Here is a 25,479-nt window from a genome sequence, read left to right as displayed (position 1 = left end):
CAAAAAGTTGTTCAGATCCTGCAGGTTCAGCTTCCTCCTTGAGCCTGCTACTTGACAATACTAGCTTCAGACCTACTCTTGTACCTTAATAGATAGCATGTTCCAGTTTCTGGACTCCCAGACATAAAGGATGAAATGGTTTGTCCAAAAAGCCACTAAAGCTGGGTTTATTATCTTTGGGGAAGGGAAAACACCCTAGATATGTCAGATTAATCCAAACTCCCTTTAATCATTGATTTGCTTAAAAAAAAAAAAAAGTAATTCCAGTAGGGCAGGTGTCCAGAGGAGAAAGCTTAAATGAAACAGAGCGTATTTTATTTGACTGAAATATATCTGAATCTCTATGTCCTATAGTAGCTATCACTGCTAAGTTTCTATGAGGCTGGTGGAAGCCAAAGGGGCACTTCCCCATACTACTTATTCAAAGCACTGCTTTTCAGAGTGAACTTCATGCCTGTAGACCTGCCTGCTTTTTCTGAGGGGACAGGGGTTGGATTCTTACTGCTCATGAATTCAAACAAAACTTTAGAGTATTTCATAGAAGCATCCCAGTTTCCTTTCTGTTTAGCAGGCTCAGTTCCAGCAAGATGAATCTGATGGTCGTAGGCTGCTGAAAAGAATGGACCCCCCTCTTGGGGGTTGGACCAGATGACCTTTAAAGGTCCCTTCCAACCCAACTATTATATGATTCTATGATTCCCTTCTCCCAGGCCTCAGATGTTACTTCTTTTGTCTGGCTTTGCTGTTTTCCCTACCCAATGGTGAATCACTTCAGGGAGTTCCCTTCCTGCAGAAAGCTTATCCTTCCCTTCTGCCCACATAAAGAAAAACTTTCTGCTGCTTTAGATCCCTGAGCTGAATCCCTGAAAATTCAGAAAAATGTTATCACTAGTGCAAAAAAGGAAGTGAGGAAGTGAGATGGAAGAGATTGTTGGATCATCTTAGCTATGATTCGAAATTGTATCTCAGCTTGAGGAAACTTCTTGTTATGTAGTCTTGGTTCATTGTTTGGCATCTGTGAGGGCACAGACAGAACACCTTTGGGCTTACCTGAATTACTATTTAGTTGCTTAATGAGAAACTACAGAATTCTGACTTCTTAACCATATTTTATTTCTGAAGTAACTGGATTGTAGTTTACAGAACTTGAACTGCAGCATGTTTCAAATAACGCATTATTAGGTGCTCCTTAGTTGTTCATGTCTTTTATTCTGTAATTTTTTTTTTAAAGACACTATACCCAATTCTGTAACACAACACAGGGGCAGTAACTGAAGCAATTCTTTTTCCTGCATCCTTGCCTGTGTAGTCTCTGTTCCCCATATGCAGACTGCAGAGACAATGTATTATATTGCATTTGATAGCAGAGCCTATGGAAAAGCTGCATGAATGATTCTTCACCTTTGTTTGTATAAAAACAGCTGAGTTAGCTCAAGATATGCTAAACTGAACCAGGAAAGGAGTATTCTCAGTCCTTGCCATTTCTCCCACGCTTCAGCTGACATAGAAAACAACCCAGGTAAATTGCCTGTTTCTTCACAGTCCCATTCAGCTGCCTACTTGGGTGTTATTTTGCGGTGTTTGTTTGTTTGGTATTGTGAATGTTGAAAGTTTCAGCTTAGGTGGATGAAGGAAGAATCATAAGGCAGTTAATGGAAAATTGAACAGCCTGCATGCAAGAGGCAGTTGGAGTGGATGTGTCTGTTCACAGTGCAGTAAAAGAATTGGCCTTTAAAATGATTTTGTTAAATAAGACACCTAAAGTTAATCAAAGCAGAAGGAATTGTCTATACAGCAGAAGACAGGGAAGAAGTTGTGGACTGAAATCTGACAGAGATGAATCTAATTCAATATAAGACCTTGAAAGGATAATCATTCTTTTACAAGACACTAAGCTCAGAAGGCTCTCTTCTCTTTACCTTGAGCTGTGGAGGCTCCGAGACTTCTCATCGCTGATGTGAGTGTTCATCTTCAGAGTAAAATATGGTTTTTTTCTTATAATGTAATGAAGCCCAGAACTTTTTAGGATCATGCTGCACTGTGCATTGTTTTTTAATGCTAGTCCCTGGAAGCCGGAATCTCGTTTCCAGTACTTGAGTATATCGTAAGAAGTGTGCTGTGGGCAGAAGGACATTTCAGGGAAAGCATATAAAGATTGGGTGGGATAAAATAATTTTGCTTTTTTACTCAGCTTATACTCAAGAGGAGTTTGGGAAATATGCAATTGGCTATGAATGTGAAAATCAAAACAGTCTGATATGAGAAAAACAACTGACATGCTTAGATGCCAGCAAGTGAAACTGTTGTGGGCTGACATCCAGCTTGATTGAAAGGTAAACATGCCCTTCCCAATGCACATACCTTTCTATTATTGCATCCTAGAAAACTTTAACCAACAGTTAAAGTTGCTAAATGATAGTCTGGAGGTGCAGTATTACCCAATGGTTGACTGTTCTTGGCAAAAGGAAGTTCATTTTCTGTTCTGAAACTTTTTTTTAGACAGTTGTTGGCACTAGCCCTTACTGTTGCAACAAAGAAATGACATTTGTGAAAAGAGAACATAGGTTCATTGCTTCTTATTTCAATACAAAAGAAGCAACATTTGTTGCAAAGGTAATTCACTGTTATTGAAATAACACTGTCACTGAAATAAGTTTTTAATTTGAGCTTTATTACAAGTATTCTTTCTGACTGCAACATAAAGGTCAAAGATTTAGGGAGCATGCAACTTGTCACGGAAGTTGATCCCTACAGATAAGAGTTGCATAGTTATGTTATTCATCCAGAATAAGTGCATCCCTAGGCCAGTGATGCTTGCCTTCATATTCTGAGTGATGAAAAGACTGACAATTTTGGAAGATTGTTCAATGCATGCAGAAGAGTTGGGGCGGGGTGGAAGGAATAAGGACTGGGGAGGATCTGAAATACCTGCTGTAGTATTGCTTCTGGAAATTAATTTCAGTTACTCGAGGGACAGTTGTTTTGGGTCCATATTTAGATAGTACCTATAAGGAACCTAGTAATAACTTTTGATATACATGCTGGACTTCTCAGTTATTATTGTATCCAGTACTGTAGACAAGAGTTGGACTGCACAGCAAGATACTTAAATTACACTGGACTCTAAGTTGCTTATGCATGTTGTGTCCTACCAACATCTTTCTCTCTTCAGAGGCTGAAAGTGAAAAATAAACATATGAAAAATAGCTATGAATAGATATGAGCTGTTGAAGTGGCTCACGGAGATACACTGGCCGTCCTAGTTCATCAGTGCAGAATTAAGAACTTGGAATGACAGCATGATGCGTAGATCTTCGTTATTTGACTGCTTTTGGAGGTCAGTTATTTATATATTTGTTTTAAGAGCAGGTCAGAAAAGAGAGCTGTTAAGGACAGTAATACCAGTAGTGCTTTAAGGTTTCAAAATCCCTTTGTGTTTTTTTTCAGTCCAGAAATACCTTTCCCTTTTCTTACTGTTCCTGATTTCTCTTGTGCTAATCTTTCATGACAGGGAAGCTCTGTCATGGCCAAGTCTGGCCAAAGTTGTTCTTTTTTTACTTCCAGTGCCATGATGGTGAGGGAAAGACCCAGGAGACAGGCTTGCAGGTTACATATAGAAGAGATAGTGGGTTATTCTGAATCTTTGTTATACATAGGCAGGAGTCTGCAGGTGTGATGATCTCTCAAAGATGTATGTTGTGTTGGCTTTGTGAAAGTCCAGTACTGACGTCTGCCCAAGCTTGAGTCTTTTGTGTATGCTAAGAACTTGATTTTTATCAAGTAAAGTCTCTGAGACCTGTGCTTATGCTGTGCTTGCCTCTCTGAGAGCATGGCAGAACTCTTTCACTGAAATTACAGTTTTGAGCAATACCAGCCTACTCAGAAGTTTGGTAGCACAACTGTTTTTGGGAGCTAAGCTCTGCTCTATGGGACGGCTTTCACCTATGGCTACAGGCAGCATAAATGAAGAAATAGTGAAACTGCTTCATTCACCACACATCTTCCAGTTTCTGCAATCTGCACTTCTGTGTATTATTATTACACAAAAGTCATCTTCGCTTAAACCGCGGTTCATCTCCAGAACAGTCCCACCCACAGCTTTAAGTGAAGCAGGGCTCCTCAGGGGGTGGGGGGCTTGACATTAAAAGCTCTGTCATAAGGCATGTGGCAGGAGAAGGAGAGCCTGGCAGAAGGGTGTCAAATTTAATTTCTACAGGCATGCTGGCATTTTATTTCATTTTGGCAGTCTTGTATGTAGCAATCCTGCAGTTTGTTTTAGCATAGTTTTTCTGTGTGTAATTATTAGACCAATAAGTTCCCAGCCAGACACTATTTCTGTTCTTTTCCACACACTCCCTCCCAAATCAACATCTCCCCTTCTCTCCTCTTTCCAAATACCTTATACGTGCTTGCACTTTACCATTGTGGTCTGTGGACTGATGCTTCTTTCTTCAGCACTTTTCAGAGCACCATAAGGGACAGCACTGCCTCTTTCTTCTGCTCAAGACAGCTTTTGAACTTGTTGCAGGGATGGGAGAGAAAGGCCAAGGGGCTTCATTCATTTTGTAGTGGTGTTGTAGTCTTGCCCTATTTTCTTCTCATTTCTGCAAGCCTTGCAGATAAGTCTCTTAAGTTGCTTTTGTTTTTCTATGCTCCTCTAATTGAGGAGGGAAGCACCATAGGTAGTGAGAGTACTAGAAAAGAAGAGGTGCTGCTCTGTGTGTATTTACAGAGGGAGGCATTTGGCTGTTCAGGTGGCACTTATTTGGCACTGTTGAGTTACCTTTCACAGTGCTTAGGGTGTGAGTGCCTGGAAGAAATTGGGGAATGTTCCAAGATGCTCTTTGCAGGCAACAAAGTACAACTGGGAATGAGTACAATTGGACAGCCCAGGCCTTGATGGAAATACTTCTGCACGGGGAGGGCTTCTGCTCTGCTATATAAAACAAGGTGGCTTGATACATAATCTGTCTTTAACATGGTACATAATACGTTGTACAGAATACTTGATTAAGTGGGTCTAAATGTTCCTTGTACAGGAATTGCTATAAGAAAAAAACACTTTGTAACCCTAAATACTCATTTTGCTTTTCAGTTAAAGTTCTAAGCAAGTTGCATAAGGGGAGCTATTTGATTTAAGTACATGTCAGTAGTCAAACTTGTGGAATAGCGAAGTGACCGGTGAAACTGCCTGGGTCTTGGTGAAATGGAAATTCACAGCAAATTTAGGTTGGCAGAGTCCATGTAATAGGACTCTGTTGTAATAGTATTTAATGCAGATAATTTTCATTTTGTGACCATTTTATACGTGGGCTTTCTTTACAGTTGCAAAAGAACAACCTTTTAATGCTTAAGGCACTACTCTTTACAAGGTAACGTACTGCAGATAGTTTGGTAATTAGGCATACCAGCCCTGTATTGACTGTTTTTATTTTTTGTATTGTAGAGCTTCAGAACTTACTTTATTATTATTTTTTGTAATTACTTCCAACTTAATTTTTGTGTTCTGATTCTGCCTGACAATCAGTTTTCATTTTTGCTTTTTGTATGTTAGCATTAAATATGAAATATGTTTTTATTTTGAAGGTGCAGGAAACTTATTGCTGCTTCAGCTTTGGTCATACATTATAGTTCTAAATTTATTTTCAGTTTGTAAGATGACTCCACCTTCTGATAGGTGTGTTGACTGAAGTGGAGTAAAGTTCATTTGCTGGTGGAGGAAACTGAGGAGATCAGCTTGGTTCTCCAGTGACAGCGTTGGTCTAGTATGCATGAAAAAAGTATAAATAACTCGAAGTAGTGTTTAACTGTATGTGGTAGCTATAAAAAGACCAGGTGTTAATCAGAGTACAGGCAATTTGGAGGTCTGTGCATGTGTGTGACAGATACGGTGGGTGATAATTTTTGCTTCAGTACAGGTTTTCCTCAGCTGTGTTGATCAGCAGGCACAAAAGCTAGTTAACACTAAACAGCTGGCAGGATGGAGAAGCAAAACTACTTTTGCTTTGCTGTTTGTTGTTACTTATTATTACATTGTGGCTTGGGGTAGGTTTTTTGCAATAAGATTGGCACTGGCTGCTTCCTCAGCTAGTTATCAAGGCTCCCTGCCATCTCGAGTTTATTTTTCTTGCAGAAAGCCTGGGAAAAAAGATGAACCTTGTTCTGAAGGTCACTGTGTCCAGCCATTTTTCTGACCAATGGGAGTGAATGCATTTCAGAACTACTGACCCTTCATATATAATACTGTGCCACTGGCTGCCCTCATTTAAAGCAAGGACCCTCAGGACACTGAGGGGATTTTGGCAGTTGTGGAAATGAACGAGGAGGATGTCCCCCTAAGGTAGATGAATGCAATCTACTCTTGTTCTGGCAGGTTCCACTGGAATTTTCTCTAAGCAAAAAATCACCCACAAACCGACCTTTTTCTTTATTTGATGAAAACAAAGTTTTAAAGGGACTGTCTTATTCTTATGGTAAGACATAAATTAAATTTCAGTACTATTTGTGACTTACTTTGAGATGGGAGGCTGGCTTCTGGGAGAGCTTGAATCCAGTCATCTGCATCTGTTTCTTTTGATCTCATGTTATGTTTATGAACACAACTATGTCACCAGTTTAATAAAGGTATACCTGTAGAGTGGAATTTGACCCATGGTGGAATCTTTCCAAAGGAGAAAATAGCCACTAACAGATGCAGCCCTGGTAATATATTTACTCTTTTTTTTTTTTTTTCCTTTCTTTCTTTCTTTTTGGCTGGGGACAAACTTACTACGTCCTTTCCTAAGAAGTATCTGAAATGTAGTAGTGTTCTAGAAATGTGGTTTGTAGCACAATTCATACTACGAATTGAAGGCCAACTCTAAGGTCTTGTTATTACAGCCAAAAATATCTTTTGGAATGTACTGTATTTTAAGACGGTATCTTCCCAATTTTTTTCTTCAGACTTTTTTTCCCACATGCTCATACTTTAAATTATTCTTCAGAAACTCTGTTTTCAGTTTGTCCTCCACTAGTAGGACTAACCTAGTCAAATGAAGCTCCTCAGAATAGTACATTTCTCCTTGCAGCCTTGCTTGGTTAGATGCTGGATAGCAATTCAACAAATTATCTGTGCTCTGTGTTGTGTAAAACAACAATAAAAAAATCTGTAAAGAGAAATCTGTTGGGAACAAATGGACTTCTCTTTCAGTGGCACTGAACTATGACAAATATGGCATTAAGAATCCATGCAGAGACCAGATTAGATCAGATTATTCTTTTCAGACTTGAATGACTATTTCTATGAAGTGAAATCTTAACGTGTTTGGAAGAGATTACAGGCAATACTTATGATGTGTACAAAAAAATTGTTAAATGTTGTTAGTGTCAGTGTAAACTGTTATTGTAGATCAGAACTGGCATGTGTTTAATTACTTGAACATGTAGTTTTTTCTGTTGCTTTTACTGGAGAGCTCTGTCTCCTTCCTTATAGTCCTGATTATGCTTGGGGTGATGTATAAGGGCAATGTAATGAAAGATGCTGTCTTCCCTTGGGTATTGCTTTCCTAACAATACATAAGTTAGGTTGTTAAATTGAGAAATGTCTTGAATTTTTTTTATTTCAGTTTTCGGAACTTTTTTACTTTTATTTCTCTCAAAATTAGAGAACCTATCAGTAAAACTAGCAGTTTCTTCACCACGAGAATTTCTTCCTTCTTTTTCTCTTCCCTCTCACCACTCCAGGTACCTTAAAAAAGGTTGGGATTTTTTTTTTTTTTACCCAGAGAGGATGATGCTGAGAGAATTATGGTGATTGCCTTGGGATATGTAGAAGGATGATGATAAATGCTTTTCCACATTGTTTGGGATGTGACAGGAAGTTCTGACTTTAAGTTGCAGCAGGAAGTATTCAGGTTAGAGGTTAGTAGACATTAGGGGAAAAGAACCCTTTCCAAGTATAAGGATAGATAAGGACTGAAATAAATTTCCTAGGAAGACTGTGGAATTGTCATCGTTACAAGTTTTTTGTAAAGCAGGCTAGACAGAGCTTGATCTGAAGTGGTTCACATGTAGCTGGTCTTTTCTTGGAGAAGGGTAACTTCCAAAGATGGTTCCACTACCACTATTCGGGAATGTATCTATGAAATGCTAGAAGGATATTAGTTGAAACTGCTATTTTTCTTGTCTTTATTAATAATGCAACACTACTGGGGGTGGGGAGAGGAAGGAGTGTACTGTGTATTCAGTAGAATGCAATTATGTCAGTTACTTAATGCATTGTAACTATTACTATGTAGAAGTGATATTAGAAAGGACTTTTGAACTTTCAAAAAGGGGAGGGTTATTGATGACCCGTATAAAAGAGTTTTAAAAGGAACCTACAATCTAGAGTTTAGAGTTATCATAGTAGACTATTAATGTGGGAAGAAATCAATCTAAATATTCACTGATGTCTTAGGAAAGGTAATTAATGAAGTATGACATGAAAAATTTAGTAGGTTACCAAATTGACCAGATGGTGTTTTCCACTCCTACTGCATACAAAAAAAAAATCTAATTTTATTATAAAGCGTGTTATTTTTCTGTGTTCATATTAATCAGCTAGTTATAAACGTATTTTCTTGTTAGTAGGAAAAAATCATACTCCGCTAGTAAATATACAATTTGCGTATTGCCTACTAAGGGAATTAATCAGTCCATCTCTTGCAAAGTCTGAGGGCTCTTTGGAAACAAATAGTACTGTACTCCTGGGCATCATTTTTTCAGAAGATGTTGTCGCTTATGATATGTATCTCATTGTAATAGGGAAGAGTCGGGCTCCTTGATTCCCCCTTGAAGAAAAATGGCAGATGGGAACAGTTTGCTGATGCCCACAGCTTCTTTGATGGCTAGAGACAGATTGGACCAAGTAATCAGGGGTGGCGTTTAGCTCCTGCCTACCTGATTTCTTGGATAGTGTATGTATAGTTTCTAGGAATCCCTGGAGTTGTAGTATGTACACTTACCAACTGTCTTGACTTACACCATGGAAAGGGCTATTACCTGCAGCCATCTTCTGCCACTGGAGAAGCTTATACGGTCACCTTATTAGAAGTGGTGTGGTCTGGCATCTTAAATATATTAAACTAAAATCAAAGGTAGGACATGAAACTTGCAAAAGTTTCGAAGCACTTACATGTTTCATGTGATACATTGAGCTCTAAATATGTGAATTCCTAAATTACAGTATATATTACGACTTCCCAGTGAGTTTCAGTAGCATTGGTGAGAGATATATTAAAAATTAATAGTGTGTGAAAACATGAATGTTTGTTTTGGCCTACATAAAATAAATGCTCATGGAATCCATTCTTAATGTTTGCATTGCTAAACATCTGAATTTTAATGAACTAGTACTTAAATTTTTTTTTAACATGTCTAAGCAGGTTTACCTGTCCAGTATTAGCTTTGGAATCAGAATAAGTAATGAAAACCTCAATTTAACAAGGTAACTTTGAGATAGACAAAGACAAGTGATGAAAGCATTGGCAAACAACTTGCCAGAATGGTCCTGAATTTACTGGAAGGACAATAGACTGGTCCACAATGGCAAGTGGAGGGGAGTTTGCTTCTCTCAAACTGTTGAGGTATATCTGGGACAAGTTGTCAGGGTTATCATGGGAAATAACCTCTTGAATTGGTGTAGGAGCAATTTGACAGCAAGAGAACACTTTTGGATCTTGTGGCATGGCTGTAATTACAAGGCTTAATCGGAGTGTTCTAATAAGTAATTTGAATAGTTAACAGGCCCCACTGCTGGGCCTGTTGTTTTGTAGATCTTTGAGATCTCATTTGTCTGCTGTAGCTAGGTGTTCTCACTCACTACTGTTGATGGTCTCTTCAGCGCTTTATAAGTAAACATCTAATCTGTTCTATGTGATTGTAAGTTGTTTACCAACATGTGGAATCCTGCCCTCCTGCCACTCAGCCATAGTTTTTATCTCTTTCTTCTTTGGAAAGGAGAAAGCTGTGCTTACCTTCAGAATATATTGCAAATAAGCTAGTTCATACAGGCCAGACTTGACCGTGAGTTTTAATCCTTTATGAAGAGCATAGTGTTAGTTACCTTCTCAACTGGACTGGTAATAGAGTTTTAGCTCCTACGTCTCTATCTCTGTGACTCCAGCTGTGGTGGTTCATTACAAAGGGGGGAGAAGAGGTCTCTTTGCATGAATGGATACCAAACTATTTTAGTCTATATGTGCTTCTATTACTTTGTGGCTGTGATGTAGAGTTTTATATTATGCAAAAAGAATAATATTTAATGTTAAAGGAACTATATGGGAATTTTGGGGAACAGAAGTTTCAAACTGTAAAGCTTTCATAGTTGAATGTTAAAAACCTGTAGGATAGGAATGGATCATAACTGTCTAGTATCATATTCCCACTCTGTGCTAACACACTAATTGTGCTTCTGCCTGAGTGCAGAAAAAGGCTAGCTGTAGATTGTACATTCAAATATATATATTCCCCCCCCCCCCCCCCCAACTTCACTACGTGCCTATTAAAAATACTGCTTTTAAGGCATTCTCTTAACTGTATGAGAGCTCTAAATGAGTTGCTTTTTAGGCCTAACTTGGCTCTTAACACTGGGAGTTTGCAACTAACTTCGTCTTTGTCCTGTGTGGTGTTTTTGTTGTAGTTTTTTTTCTTTGTTTGTTTTTTAAAGTCTGACATACTGTGGTAAAGACAAAAATTTAAGGTAACTAATGTTACCCGTTTTCTGTTTGCAGACTTGGTAGTGTAATTGATTGTAGGCTTTACTGAGGTAATGTGTAGAAAAACGAATTTACTGCTGTGTGATGCTAGACAAATCAATTAGTGCTTGGTGTTACCATGACCTTCTTCAGCTGGGTCCTTCCAAAAGTTTATAATTTTTTCTGACAAATGTAATTGAAATCGATAGTGTAATTACCACTTGGATGTATTTGAGAATTAGCAAATGGAAGGGATAGTGCCATAGTTCTCCAGCCATCTTTCTTCTGCTTCAGTTTGCTGATAAAGATACATTTTTCTGAACCTTTAATATTAACCAACAAAGAATTATTTGTACCACAAAGATCAGAAAATAATGCAACATACAGAAGAAAAATAGAAAACTTGTTTTCTTTATAAATTACTCATGGTGGTTTCTTTCTAAATTCATAGTTATGCTTGCATTAAGTTTGTGTGTGCTTATCAAGAACATAATATTCTGTTTTTTCTATTAACTATCTGAAAATATCTTAATGTGTTCAAATTTTTGACAGAAAACACTTTTATTTTCTGTGAATCTAGGGATATTTAGTCATAGATTAAAAAAAAAAGAAAATATTTGTAAATACTAAGTATACTTTAAAAAAATTACCTATGAAGTAGATTAAAAAACCATTTATAATATTTCATTTTGATTGACAGAAAATTGTGTAGTAGTCTTTATTCTAGGTAGGTGTTTTAAGGTATATAACTTCAGACTAGATGAAAACTCCCTGTGTTAGAGACCCCGGTATCTTGGTTCCTTTAAACCTGTAGGCAGTTGTTTGTATAAACCTATTTCTTCATGTATTCTGCTTTTTTTTGTAATGCAAGATTTATATAACCATCATAGCTCTGACTGTCATGTGATTTAGAGCACATTCTTTAGGGTACACTTCAAGTCTGCTTTATTTATTCTCCTTTGTTAACTGTGTTTTCACACTGATTCATGTTAAATTTAGTCCCTGTTTTAGGTGTGTATGGTGTGATTGGTAAAATTCATTGGAAAATCTGCTACTTCTGTGTCATTTCATAATGACAGAATTATGTCTTTGTTATTTTAGATCAAAAAAGTAGTCACCAGAGTACTTACTTTATCTTCCTGTTTGACAGCCCTTAACATACTTGGATTTTGTGTGTGAGATTTACCAATAGCACATAGTTTGATTCTGGAGAGTGAGTAGCACTAGGCTTTTTTGTGTTTTCTAAAGCATTGATTTTAAAAAAATCCTTATAATTATAGTTCCTATATTCTTGTGAAAGAGAAAGTATAGCGTCACTTGAGTAATAGCCAGTTTCATTCCCATTGAAAGATGTAAAATATTTTCATGAGTATTACCAGTTGTAGAATTTTGCGAAAAGAGAACAATTAATTCCTTTGCTGTAAGACAGAAGGTTATGAAACCGACAATGTGTGTGGTTGGTTTTTTATAATTTATCATTGCTGTGGTTTAGCCCCAGCCGGCAGCTAAGCACCACGCAGCTGCTCGCTCACTCCCCCCCCGGTGGGATGGGGAAGAGAATCGGAAGAGCAAAAGTAAGAAAACTCGTGGGTTGAGATAAGAACAGTTTAATAATTGGAACAAAATAATAGTAATAATACTAATGAATTGTAATGAGAAGGAAAACAACAAGAGAGAGAGAGGAACAAAACCCAAGGGAGGGAAAAAATAATAAATAAATAAATAAAGAAAGATACAACTGCTCACCACCCGCTGACTGATGCCCAGCCAGTCCCTGAGCAGCGATCGCTACCCCCCGGCCAACTCCCCCAGTTTATATACTGGGCATGACATCATATGGTATGGAATAGCCCTTTGGCCAGTTTGGATCAACGATCTTGGCTGTGCCCCCTCCCACCTTCTTGTGCACTTGGCAGAGCATGGGAAGCTGAAAAGTCCTGGACCAGTGTAAACATTACTTGGCAACAACTAAAACATCAGTGTGTTATCAATATTATTCTCATACTAAAATCCAAAGCACAGCACTATACCAGCTACTAGGAAGAAAATTAACTCTATCCCAGCCGAAACCAGGACAAACTTTTAAGTCGTTCATTAGGTTTACACTGAGTAATTGCTGGCATATTCAAGGCAGAAACATGGACTTTTTGATGAGGAAGTTAATTCATCCCGTGCTGTCTATTCTTGCCTTCTTTTGAAATCCGATGTGGATCTTTTCTGATTTTAAATGTTTTGCATTATCCTACACTTCTGTATGTTACCAAAGATTTTTTTTTTAATGCAAAAGTTTTTTCTGATCTTCATCTGTAATATAGTCCTCTCTCAATATCTGAAAAGTGAAAATTAAAATACTTCTGATCATTTTTCTAACTTAATAAAAATGCTGCTGTGGCGTCCATGGATTTTCTTTCCCTGCTTTTCCCAAGTTAATGGATGCAAGTACAAAGTAAAACTTTCTGCCAGGTTTTTCTCTGGGGTTTGTTGTCTACTAATTTGTTGCTGATTTCATGCAGCAAAATGCTAGATGGTTCAATTCAAGGATTTCTCTTGTATAACTCTGTTTTCTTGTGTGCACTTAAGAGCGATCTGTAAGACTTTGAAATGAAACAGAATAGGTACCCGCAGAGTATTCTGGAAATCTGAATAAAACTTTGCTTTGGATATCTTTTGCAATATACGTTGTTATCATGTCTTGTATGTGTTGTAGTTGGAGTTTGAGGAGATCTTGTACTTTTGATCTTGGCTAACTGAGCAAGATTATGTTGTATGGATATTGTTTAAATAGATCTGGGTCTTCCTTTCTAGCAGATAATGAGGATCATATTAAATCAACTGTAAAATCTTGTTTGCAAATGTCCCAGTGTCTAACTTCTTTGCCAGTGGAAAAATAGGATGGCTTCTCGGATTGATATGTTTTTTGATGCAAACTATTTTCGATATAAGCAGCGTACATGGACTTATTCTCCCATTTCCACCATGCCTCTTTTAAAAAGTTTCTAGGAAGAGGCCACTGAAAAAAATAAAATAAAGAGATCTCAGAACTGTTTTGTCTACCTTGTCAGCAGCTTTTGATGTCGCTATCCATACTGTTTTCAATTTTTGTTTATGGATGAGATAATACAAAGATTGGCGGGGGGGAGGGATGACGACTGCATGAACAGTTTCTTTCTAAACCTGGACAGAACAACCAAGGTAGATTAATGAGTTAGAGACAACTAGAAGAAAATATAGTCATGGAAGACACAGAATAACATAAAGCCCACTGTCATCTTTGTGTTGGCAATTCAGATACATCTGCCTGTGCAAATCTTGACCTCTGGTGCCTAAACTGTCGTCTCAGCCTCTTTCTCTGACATTTTCTTATGAATATCTAACTGTCAACTCAGGCTTAGCATGACTAAAACAAAGCACTGTCTCCTTTCTCCACTTCCTCTTTGATCAGTAGTAGCAGTAAATCTACTTCCTACAGATTTTGGCTTGTTGGCATTGAGTGATGGGCACTGGACATCCGATGTCACAAATGCACTTTTTCCAACTTGCCTTTTCTCATCTGTGATGGCAGTAACAGCAGGAGGTTTTGGTCTTGTGTATATGCAGGGAGAAATAGTTGCTTCAGCGCTTTGTACATATAGCCCCTAGCTGTCTTGCTATTTGCACAGTGGTTTAGTTTTGGTGGCCTGCCAGAAGCCTGCTGGGATTTAGACATTTATAGAGGAAGAAGGGTTTGTAAAATGCCTTCTGTGAACTCATGGAAAGGTATACAGGAAATACCTTTGTAGAAGACATTCTACATATTTGTAGAAATATTTATAGATGATACTGTGTTTTTCAGAGTTTGACTGTAAGGGTGTAAAGTCTACCTTTGAACGTGAAAGAAAACTATTTTTGGGTTATTTTATTTGACTGCTGTCTGTAGAACCTGACATCTGGTTGTGGAGTCCTGTCCCGAGTTAATCAGTAGTGCGTAGTCAGGAGACCAAAGGATGTTAAAGCAATTCTAGTTAAAGATGGAGAAGTGGGTAAAGCAATTTTGTGGAGCAGTTGTAATTTTTTCAGGTTTTGTAAACAGAGCAAGTTTTAGTGCTGTTTTTCAGGCAGCAGGAGTCCAAATCCAGGGGTTCTTCTGAATACTGTAATTGTTAAAATCTGCTCTTGGATAGTTGCTTAATGGGAAAGCAAATGTTTTTCTTTGTTACAATCAGCAGAGGTGTGAACAACTCCTGTCAAAGTAAAAATTACTCCAAATTATTTTTTGGGTGTGTCAGTCATTTCTATAGAGTAAGTGAAGACTGGCCTGTTTTGGCACAGTGTTTTATTTCATAAATTTAGCCTTGTCATCAAAATTGGTTTCCTCCCTCCTTGCAGTGCAAGGAATTATGTTAAATCAGACTTGATAGAAATGCAGCAGAAAATAGAATCTTATTTCCTAAGTTTCATGATACAAAATTATTTTACCTTTAGGTATTTAATCAACTTTTCTTTTTTTACTTGTCAACATGGGTTGTCATTGCTCATAACACATATACTCTGAAGAAGCATTTCTTCCAAGAACATGTTTTCTTTTCGTCATTTTTTTTTTTTAATTTTGTTTATCTGGGGATTTTTTTGGGTGGGGTGTTGGGTTTGTTTGTTTTTTTTTTAAGTAAAGATGATAACTTTTGTCTTTGGCCTGTTGAAAGGAATAATGTTAATTACTGTATATTTTTGAAGGAATTATTTGTAGAAGAGATTAGACAAAGTCTTATTAGTTAAGGGATGTTCTACATGGATTATAGTAATTTTCAGAGTTCATTTAATACAAATACTGGAAATGCATTTTTCTGTATAAACATATATTTGCCTACATGAAACAGTTTCCTTTTCCATTAAGATCCTGTCTAACTGAGAATGGTAAAATCCAAACAAATGCAATTATGGCCTTCTAATGATTTGTAAGCATGCAATTTAAATAGGAAGTATGATGTATTTTGTTATTTTCAACTCAGACTTAATCCTATCCCAAAATGGTATGAATATTTATGTGCCCCGTCTTCTTTATTGACAGCTGCCTGGAGATACAGTTTAACCTCATTTTTTTAGAGCTGTGTTGGTTGTTCAGACAGTAAGCTATTCTCTAAGTTAGACTTATTCTTTCAGTTTTGTTAACAAGAAAGGCCAGTTGCAGGATATAACAAACGTAACGTTTGAAAGATTTGCAGTAGCCAGAGGAAAAATGCAGTTGTGGTGATATTGCTAGTGATTTAAAAATTGAAGGCTTTCTTATAGGAATTGGCAGCATTTCCTGTTATGTTTTTCCCTTTTGAGATTAAAACAAAGCATCTAGACAAATTAGGATCTATTTTTTCCTCTGTCTTTCATAAACTGTACCCTTTGGCTGACTGTTGAACCAAATGAACAAAAACATTAATGTGTTTTTGTAAATAGTACTTATGACTTCTAGCTTAAGCATGGAAACAAACATTTTCAACATGATGGTAGTGCCTTAACCAGGCACACGGTTCCCCTGCTGACTAAAGAATGAATATAGATACCAGAATTGAATAATTGTCAAGGTAGCTTTTTAATATCTTTCTGCTTTTTAGTATTAAAATGTACAGATGAAAACATATGATGACTATTGAGAGTTACAATACAGTTTTGACTTTGATTCCAGTTTCCTCATTGCTTATAGAAGATGTGGGATTGTAAAATTTGTATTGATTGCTGAAGATATAAACAGGTGTTTAAAGAGATTATGTTTGTAACCTTTTGATGTCCTTTTGTTGTAAGGGAAAGAAACATTGAAAAACAAGGGTCTGCATATGAGAAACAGTTATGCTGTCAAGAAGGCAGTGGAACAAACTAGACTTAATTTTGCTACGGATCCCAAGATACATTTTTCTCTTGGGTCTAGAACCCAAGTTTTTTCAGGCAGTTTTGTTTAACAAGTGGATCTTTATAAGGGGGAAGTAGTAAAGCTCTTTTTTTTTCCTACATCATCTATAAAATCCTTCTAAAATAACTGCATCTCCTCTCCATGAAAATGCCATACCCTGGATTCTTTGGAGAACCCTCAGGTATACCTGCCCCCAACACCCTCTTATCCTCCTTCCCACAGTATCTCCAGTACAAAGGATAACTTTATTGGCAACAGCTGCTGCTTTAGTGGAGTACTAATTTCTTTGGCACCTCTACCTTTTGACTTTAATTAGAACAAACAAGCTTTTAGATATCCTTTATTCCTTTATACTTTGTCAAAATCAGGTGGAAGGTTTGTCCTGGTCTTTTGGAAGTTATGGAAAGAAACTGGAAAAGAAAGAGTACATGGACAGCGTGACCACTTGTGCTCTGGTCCTTAGAATGTCCAACATGAAAATAAAATGGTTGAACTTTGTTTCAGTTCTTCTTCACCTTCCTTGTGTGGTGGAATGGCCACCAGAGGATTTTGAGTGATTTTTTTGTATACGTGTGCATACTGTACCAGATGTTTCCAAGTGAGGTGAAAATACACAAGTAGTATTTACTGTAAAATGTAGCTGATGTGCTTTTGCAAGTTCTCCTTAATTTCTCTCTCTTTAATTCTTTTAAATGGAGTGTCCTGGTTTCAGCTGAGATAGAGTTAATTTTCTTTATAGTGGCTGGTATGGGGCTATGTTTTGGATTTGTGCTGAAAACAGAAAATTAACTCTATCTCAGCTGAAACCAGGACATGGAGGCAGATAATGAGTTGAAACTTCAAAAAGGATTTCTGAAAACTGAGAGTCCAAGCATCATGCTTCCTTTACGCCTGTCATTCTAGCCTGAGTGGAAGGAGAATGTGCACAAAATCTTAGAAGTGCAGACCGCAAACAAAGAAATGTAATCCAAGTGAAAGAGTGATACTGTCTTGAATAGACTTTTTTTCCCCTTATGAAAATGATATGCCAAATGCAATGGTTTTGGTTTTTCATCACATCTTTGTTCCCAAAATCATGTCTCTTTTTTTTTTTTTTTTTGACTAGCAAAATAATTACTGAGATACTTTGAGGCAATTGGTTAAAATCTCAGCAGTAGGCCATATGTAATAGTTAATATTTGCCTCTTCTCAAAAAGATCTATGTATGCTTTTGGATGTTGTTTTGTATATACTCTAAATTATTAGAAAATGTGTGAGAGAACTCTGTAATTGCCTGTCCTGCTTGGCCAAGGAATTCTGTGGTAGTTGCAAAGACTGGATCTGCAACCAGAGACAGTAACTGTTGCAGCTGACTGGCACAGAGTGTTTCCTTGGAATTTATATTGTTACCTGATTTTTCTTTTCTTTTCCTTGTATAGGAGTTGTGCAGAGACAGGCAATGCTTTGTCTGCAGCATATGCTTTCATGTGGGTTTGACTGAGACACATGCCTCCCAACTGCCACATTTTTGGTTTGAGGGGACTGCAAGACCTCTCTGAACTTGCATGCATAACGTGTAGTTAAAATTTGATTTAAACGGTAGCTAAGCAGTATCATATAGATTTTTGTTGTTGTTTTCCCCCGCTGCTTGGATCTAATGGTATTGAGTTCTGTAGAGGACAGAGGAACTGGCGAGTTTGGTTTCAGCAAATACATGTCATCCGCTTTGCCTAAACAGGATGCTTGTACATATTTTTTAGCGTAATTGACTATCCTTCTGGTAACTTTAGATACATAAACTCCTGGTTATGGTGTGTTAATAAGATTTTTATTTGAAAGAAATAATCTCTTAAATCATACTACTATTATTTACTTTGTTTTTATATAGTAACAAAAATAAACTGTTATATCTTTCTCATAATAAAATTGATTTATATGGGATTAGTGTACAAGTAGACTCTGGTCCACAGAGATATTTAGATACGTAGCTTCCTGCTGGAATCAGTAGAATTTCAGAGAGACACCTTAAATACATTTCTGAACCTGGCGACGAGTGCTTTAAATGCTTTTTAGGCCTAATGATAACTTTTCTTTGAAGTTATCACTATAAAGTGATCACTTCATTCTTTAGAAGTGTAAGTTTCTTTTGCAAGAGATATTGATATAGTACTATGTATCACTGAGAATACCATCAAGAATAAATGTATTTTAAAATGATTATATAGATTTGAATTCAGTTTGCTTGCTGCAAACGTGCTGTGCTGTTCTGTTCTTTAAGGCTAACTTGACTTTGCTTTAGGAGCTGTGAGACCGTTACTCTTTTGGTAAATATCCGTGGTTTGCACATTAGATTAAGCTGCCTGCTGATGGAAAATATTATAATTGAGAAAGTAATTTAAAAACCCCCAAACTTGCTCATCCTTAATTTATTTAATTTTTTTTTTTTTAAAGAAGAGCAGTGCGTGTGAGGGAGACTAAGATGAAGGGGTAAATATGTTCAAGTACATAGCAAATTGTATTTGAATGTAAGGAATAAGGAAGGAGGATGTGTAGGGGATTCATTTTGCTGTGCTACCTTGTGGATAACGCCTCCAAAGGTGGTCTTTACCTCTGGCAAAGAGGATAGTGAAGGACGTTTAGGTTAATGAGTGTGGGTGTGATTTAATTGATTATAATTATGTGTTTATTGCATTGTTTCCTTTGGGACAGTTCTTGATAGTGTTTTTGGCTAGAAGGGACCATTAAATCTAGTCTGCCATCCTTTACATACTACAGGTTGTTATATTTCATCCAGTTCTCCTGATAATGAACCTTTGACTTATCTGACCACAATGCAGTTTGTGCTTAGCTAAAGTGCATTTGCCAGAAGGATATCCATCCTTCATTTAGAGACATCAAGGGATAGAGAAGACACTACTTTTTGTGCTGGTTTTGTTCTGATGATTACTCAACTTCTTTGTTTGAAGAAAAAAAAAAAAAAAGTGTTTCTCCATTATGACACTGATTTAAAATTGATCCTGACTTCCCGGGTTGATAACATGTTTTACAGTTGTACCTGTATAATAATGTGTATACACATGTGATATATGTACATATGTCCATACTCTCAGTCTTAATTCCATTTAATATATTTTTGTTTTGGAGAATTCTGTTATGCCCTTTGGCATTTACATATGATGTGTGTATACAGTACAAAAATGACAAATTGATTTGAATTAACATAAAAGTTTTCATTGTAGTTTTATCTAGTACAAACATTTTATGAAATTCTCTAACTTAAATAATAATAACATGATTCTGTCAGCATTTTATTAATTACCTTTGCCGCTGAAACCATTTGCAGCACAGAGCTTCCATTAAACAGTATCAGGACTGGATTGCACAAACATCTGCCATTAGATTTTAATAACTTTTGACTGGTGTTTATCTTTTAGCATGTGCTAGTTACATCTAGAACTCTTCTAGCTTAAGTTTTTCACAATGTTCTACAAAAGTGGTGGGTTTATATTTATTAAATTGTTGTGTCTCAGGTGTATGTGTCCATAGTACTCGTCATTTCCCACACTGTTTGTGTACTGAAAAAGCATTGCATTGGCCAAAATCTCTAATTGCTTTGCAGCTTCCTATGAGAGTGCTGCTTTCCGTCAGGTTTTGGGTTATTGGAATCTGCCCCACATAGTATTAATAGACCTTCAAATATGGTGTTATTTTCCATTCTCCTTCATTAGGTTGCTGTTTGGCATGCTATTGCATTGAGGTGCAAAATTGCTTTCAGGATGTATGTTTCGGTATCATGACTCTAGTTTTCTGTATTGTGTGGTTTGGTTTTGGTTGTGTCATGTGTCCTCCCCCTGCCCCATAACAAAATTTCAGCCCTTCATATGTAATCCTCTTATTTTTAGTATAGTGACCTACATTTTTTGTCCAAGTATATATTTGAGAAGCTTGGGACTACCAGCCATATCATTGACTTTATTTTAGAATTTAATTATAGAGTACAGCTCAGTGTTGTGTTGAGAGCTGGACTGTGTTCCTACCTTTCCCAGGTTTCTTATGGTGATTCACTTAAAATCAGAATTTCTGTAGGTAGTCACTACTTGTATTTTTCTTTTGGTTCAACTTAGGAACCTGGAATTTGACTTGGAGAAGTGCTATGAGCTCTCAAGTGCAATTGAATTAATGGTAATTTTGTGTTAAGTAAATACAAAATACTACTTTTATATATAATAAAAATACTATGCGAGGCTACCTAGGCTGGAAAATATGCTGCTAGGTGTCTCAGTTTGGCATCCACAAATCTTAAACGTTTATTTTTTGCCTTTCCAAGTCTGAATTCTTCCATCTCAGATCTTGTGGTAATGCTTTATAGATTTTAGGGATGTATTTTGAGGACAGTGTTTTATAAGACACTCAGTTGATGTAATAATAAGCCTTATGGAATAGCACACCAGGAAACTGAGGAGTCCACCTTTGTAGAAATACTTGAGTAGTGCTCAGTATAGAAGGCCTCAAGCTATATATCAAATGCCGGGAAGAAAACAAACTATTGAGTAGTTGCTCAGTAAATGTGTGTTGATTCTTCTTTTTAACTGAATTGGGGAGCAGCCTTGTTGGGGCAGGTAGGATGTGATCCTATAGCTAAAAACTTGACCATAATGCATACACACAGGGCAAGGGCAAATCAAGGCTCCAGGCATCTTGCCCGTTGTTTCTGGCAATGTCTTTGACATTTTCTGACTTTGGAGTGCTCGATTTTGCAACTTGATTTTTCTCTGGGCCTAGTTTCTGTTCATAACTGTACAACTCTAGGAATAGCCTGTGGAACCTATGACATAAATGAGATATGGTACAGAACAGCTTTTAAAAGTTTATTTTGACAAGGTCCATTGTTGGGTTGAAAAGAAAAGAGTCATGCCAGAAAAAAAGGTCAGGCGTTTTTGAATTAAGAACAAATGGCTGATATGCCAGTGTATTTGTAAACTGTGTTTAAACATTGCTTTGGACAATCCATAATTTATCTGCCACTAAGGAAAAGGAACATGAAATTTCCTTCTCAGAATGAGCAATCTGGTGTGGGAGCTATTCATCAAAGTTTGAATGTCAGAAAGGTCATGGGAAGAGATTTGTAAAATTTTCGTAATTCCAGAAATAACTCCTTTGGCATCCAAAAAGAAACTTGAGTGTTTAGGAAAGAACCCGTAGTGTATCTGATACCATCCTGTGGTGGGTTTGGTCGGCTCTGTGTGATGGATGTTCTGTTCAGCAGAGCTGTATGTTTTCACATACCCCTCCCTTCCACCCTGTGGGAAGAAAGGGGGAGGTAATAAGCATATATTTTGTGTGACAAGCAGAGTTCATTCCCTTTGCTGCTTATGTCTGTCTCATTTTGATTTTGCTACTCTGTATGAAAACCGACAGTATACTTTAGAGACCCTATATTAAACTTGCTGTTAATTAAGTTCTTAAGATAAATTTTTCCCAGCAGGAGATTTTTGAGTTGGGAAGATTTAAAATGGAGCTCTCGTACAGAGGCTCCTGCTGGAACATGCTGTGCTCTCTGTGAAGGGTCTACATATCTTAAATGTCAGAATGGCAAGGTATTCATCAGCCTGTTTGTTAATATTTTTTCCACTCAGTAGGCAGACATATCATCATAAAATTATTCCCTTTTGTAGCTCCAAATATTTTCTATCTCTGTTCAGTTTTCTCATGGCCCCTAATTGTCCTTATTTCTAAACACATGTTCTATGTCAAAATGGTTTTCCTACTATCTTTTTTCAAGTTCTGACTCTTAAACAGTTAACATTCTATGATTGCAGGTAAGAAAAGGGAGTAGATTTCAGACATTTTTGTTTTCCCCCTGGATTAAGTATGTCAAGATGCAAAATATTCAGTTGCTCGTTGTAGATGTCTGTGACCTGCCCTTGGAAAATTCGACTTTCAAAGAGGTTAGTACAAGGAATCAATATTATTCCCTTTTTGCTCAGTCTTTTCTCCATTCCCCCAAGAGTTTAACTAATCTCTGTGACCAGTATTAATGCAGGTAATAGCAAAGAATATAAATGTTCTTTCTAAAAGAATAGTAACAGGAATAACTTTAGTTTCCTTTCTTTAAAAGCAAAGTATGTGATAGTTTAATACAGAAAAATATATGGCATAATGGGAGCAAACTGATTTCAATTTGAAGTATATGTGGACAAGATTTACTTTATAGAAAAAAGCTGCTTGCAAAAATTCCCTGTATTTTTCCACCTTCCTTTTTTATATGTCTGTGTTGTGTACAGGTCCATAGAGTAATACGTGTGCAGTGTCAGATAAAGGAACACTTGCTACATAATTGGTAGACCAATATAAATCTTTTAGGGAAGTATTTGATTGCAACAGGCAACACTGCCATAAATAAATCCTCTAACAAATTCCAGATCAGCACTGTGTAGGTCTCTTCCTGCCAGTTCTTTTAATTAGCTTTTTGGATAAGACCTTGTTGGTGGCTGATGTAACAAGGTAGGCAGAGAGTGGAGGCAATTCAGGAACATCTTAGGGTCTTTCCTTACTGTTTTCACTGTTGAAAAAGAACCAGCATGTAACAAGGTTTTTAAAATATTCTTTCATCCATGATTGGAGGCTATTAATATAGTTCATGCAAAAATGTGAAGCTTTCAGAAAAGACGGTGGTTTTAAGAGTTAAAATTTTAGTTTCAAGCATTTTGAGAATAAAGATCACAATGAAGAAAATTTTCATTTTTCTGTATGGGTTAAAGTGTGGGGTTTGTTTGTTTTTTAATAATACCTAGTGTTCCATTAATGTTTTAAATTATGCCTGTTTTAGCAACCATTTCATCTGCCTGCATCCAGTTTAATGTTCTACGTGATACTCTGTGCCATTTTTCCCTTTCTGTTTTCATAATCTAGAGTGCAGCCTGGCAATTTTGTTCTTCCTGTATAGTGCTTTGTTTCTGATATCTGATACTTTGTAGTAAAAGATTGGCACAAATTTAGCAAAGCCTTATCTGGAGAATTGCTTTATAGAGGAGTTGTGAATTTACAGTCATATCTTAATGCTGTGTAAGTATACATAGAGGGCAGCTTTAATTGTAATGATGTTTTGAAGTGCCTTGACTCTACCAAAAGTGGCTCCAGAAAGGATGAAAACTGCAGTTCTTTGGCTGAAAGGAATTAGCAGAGCCCAGGAAGTGCTGTGTAATGGTTTTCTTGATGATTCACAGCACATTTATTTTTAGCCAAGAAAAAAAAATTACTTCAAAACCTGGTGGTGTTTCGAAAAACTGTGAAAGAAATCAAAAGGTTTGTTCCGGAATGCATCACTCCTGTTACAAAGTAAAAATTCATTTAAATTCACCAATCAGAATTTATTTTTATACATTTCTTTTTATAATTCAATTCTAAATTTCACTTTACTCTTTTTTGAAGATGGACTTACTTTATATTATGGTAGAACATTTTATTTTTAAGGGGTTCTTTCAGGCCAAAGAATAATATGACTTTTATGACTTGTGGAGTTGCACTGTCAGTTTTACTTCCTCTGATTTGTATCAATGCCACTATGCAACAAAGTTGCTGGTTTTAAACCAATTGCAGATTTGAAATAGTTAGTTCCAGTGAGAGAAAACAATTTCAGAAATGTTTCTAATGTGCTTTCTTTATCAGATGTCCTGGGAGAGAAGAGAATTCCAGCTTTGCTATGCTCAGGCCAAATATGTGTATATATATATATATATTTTTTTTTTTTTTTTAATTCCTCCAAGTGCCCATTTGGATTATGATTAGTAGGACCACAGTATGAAGTTAGGACTGTACAGCTCTCTGTCAGAAAGAACTCCCACTGATATTCAGACTTACAGCTAACAAATGTTAGAAGTTGCCAGGTTTTTTTATATTGACTTTTCATATATTATTTTGTTTAGTGCATTTTTGTCATATTCCCTCTTGTAGAGGTTTAGGTCAGCTTTATATAGTTGGTTTAAAAAAAAAAACAAACTTGACTGTGGCACTAACAGCACCAAATCTTTGCTTTGATACTTTTTTTTTTTTTTCCTTCCTCAGATTTCTCATTCTCCTGCACTAGCTAATGCCTATGTCATCTGTCTTTGTTCCTCAGAGATAAAACTTTGAATTAGCTTTTGGTTTGCTCCACAGTCAGATATAGTTACCTTGGAAACACTTTAAAGTTTCTTGGGACCGTGAGGGTCAGAATACACGTGTGTGTATGTATACATATGTGTGTGTACACACTATATAAACATGTATGCATATGAATAATTGTGCGTGTATACATATACATCTATGCATACATGTGTATGATATTTGATTCTGAAAAACATGGATTTTATACAAGACATGTGAAGGCATAAAGAAGTCTAGCAAATTCCTTGGAGCTTGTGAGATTTACACATGCAGCTATTTTAGAAGAGTTAGAGATGGTTTTAATTCATGCTTTGCATGAGGGGATGGGTTTTAGTGCAAAACATCTGTTTTCATTCCCTATTTTTGCCAAGGCAGCTGGCCTATTATGGCGAGCAATCAAGATGCTTATCATCTCTTATACACAATTCAGGTATCTAATCACAGTTGGAAGTCCTGTAATCTTGGCCATCACCTTTGGAAGCTTTAATAGAAGACCAATCTTTATGCTTCTGTAGCTAAGAAGTTCTTCAAGGTTGGATGATATTTAGGTTAACATACTGTGTTGTGCTGTATTTGATGTACACTGTTACTGTATCTGGTATGTGATTGCCAGCTTTTCTGATTGTTTTGGTTGTAGCATGATGTAATGTAGTGTTGAGAGTGAAATTAGTGTTATTTATAATTAGCATTTTTTCTAAGCTCTTAGTAGTTGTATCTAGCAATACCATGAGTAAAAATAACATTTTGAAGTGGTTTTGAGGAAGC

General features: G+C 36.7%; 1 protein-coding gene across 5 annotated transcripts in view; it reads left to right on the top strand.

Moving 5' to 3' along the window:
• ZDHHC14 (zDHHC palmitoyltransferase 14) overlaps nt 1–25,479 on the top strand; it is a 114,200-nt gene that overhangs the window by 13,382 nt on the left and 75,339 nt on the right. Inside the window, exon 1 of one of the 5 annotated variants that reach the window (XM_075498934.1) lies at nt 22,416–22,517. The exons of the other annotated variants lie outside the window; for them this stretch is intronic. Within the exon in view, the coding sequence (XP_075355049.1) occupies nt 22,477–22,517 (41 nt within the window). The 5' untranslated portion in view covers nt 22,416–22,476. Of the gene's footprint in view, nt 1–22,415; nt 22,518–25,479 lie in introns of those variants that run through there. 5 annotated transcript variants of the gene reach the window in all.

This window comes from Mycteria americana, chromosome 3 (assembly GCF_035582795.1).
Source record: "Mycteria americana isolate JAX WOST 10 ecotype Jacksonville Zoo and Gardens chromosome 3, USCA_MyAme_1.0, whole genome shotgun sequence".
NCBI lineage: Eukaryota > Metazoa > Chordata > Aves > Ciconiiformes > Ciconiidae > Mycteria > Mycteria americana.
This window is presented reverse-complemented; position numbering and strand designations above follow the sequence as displayed.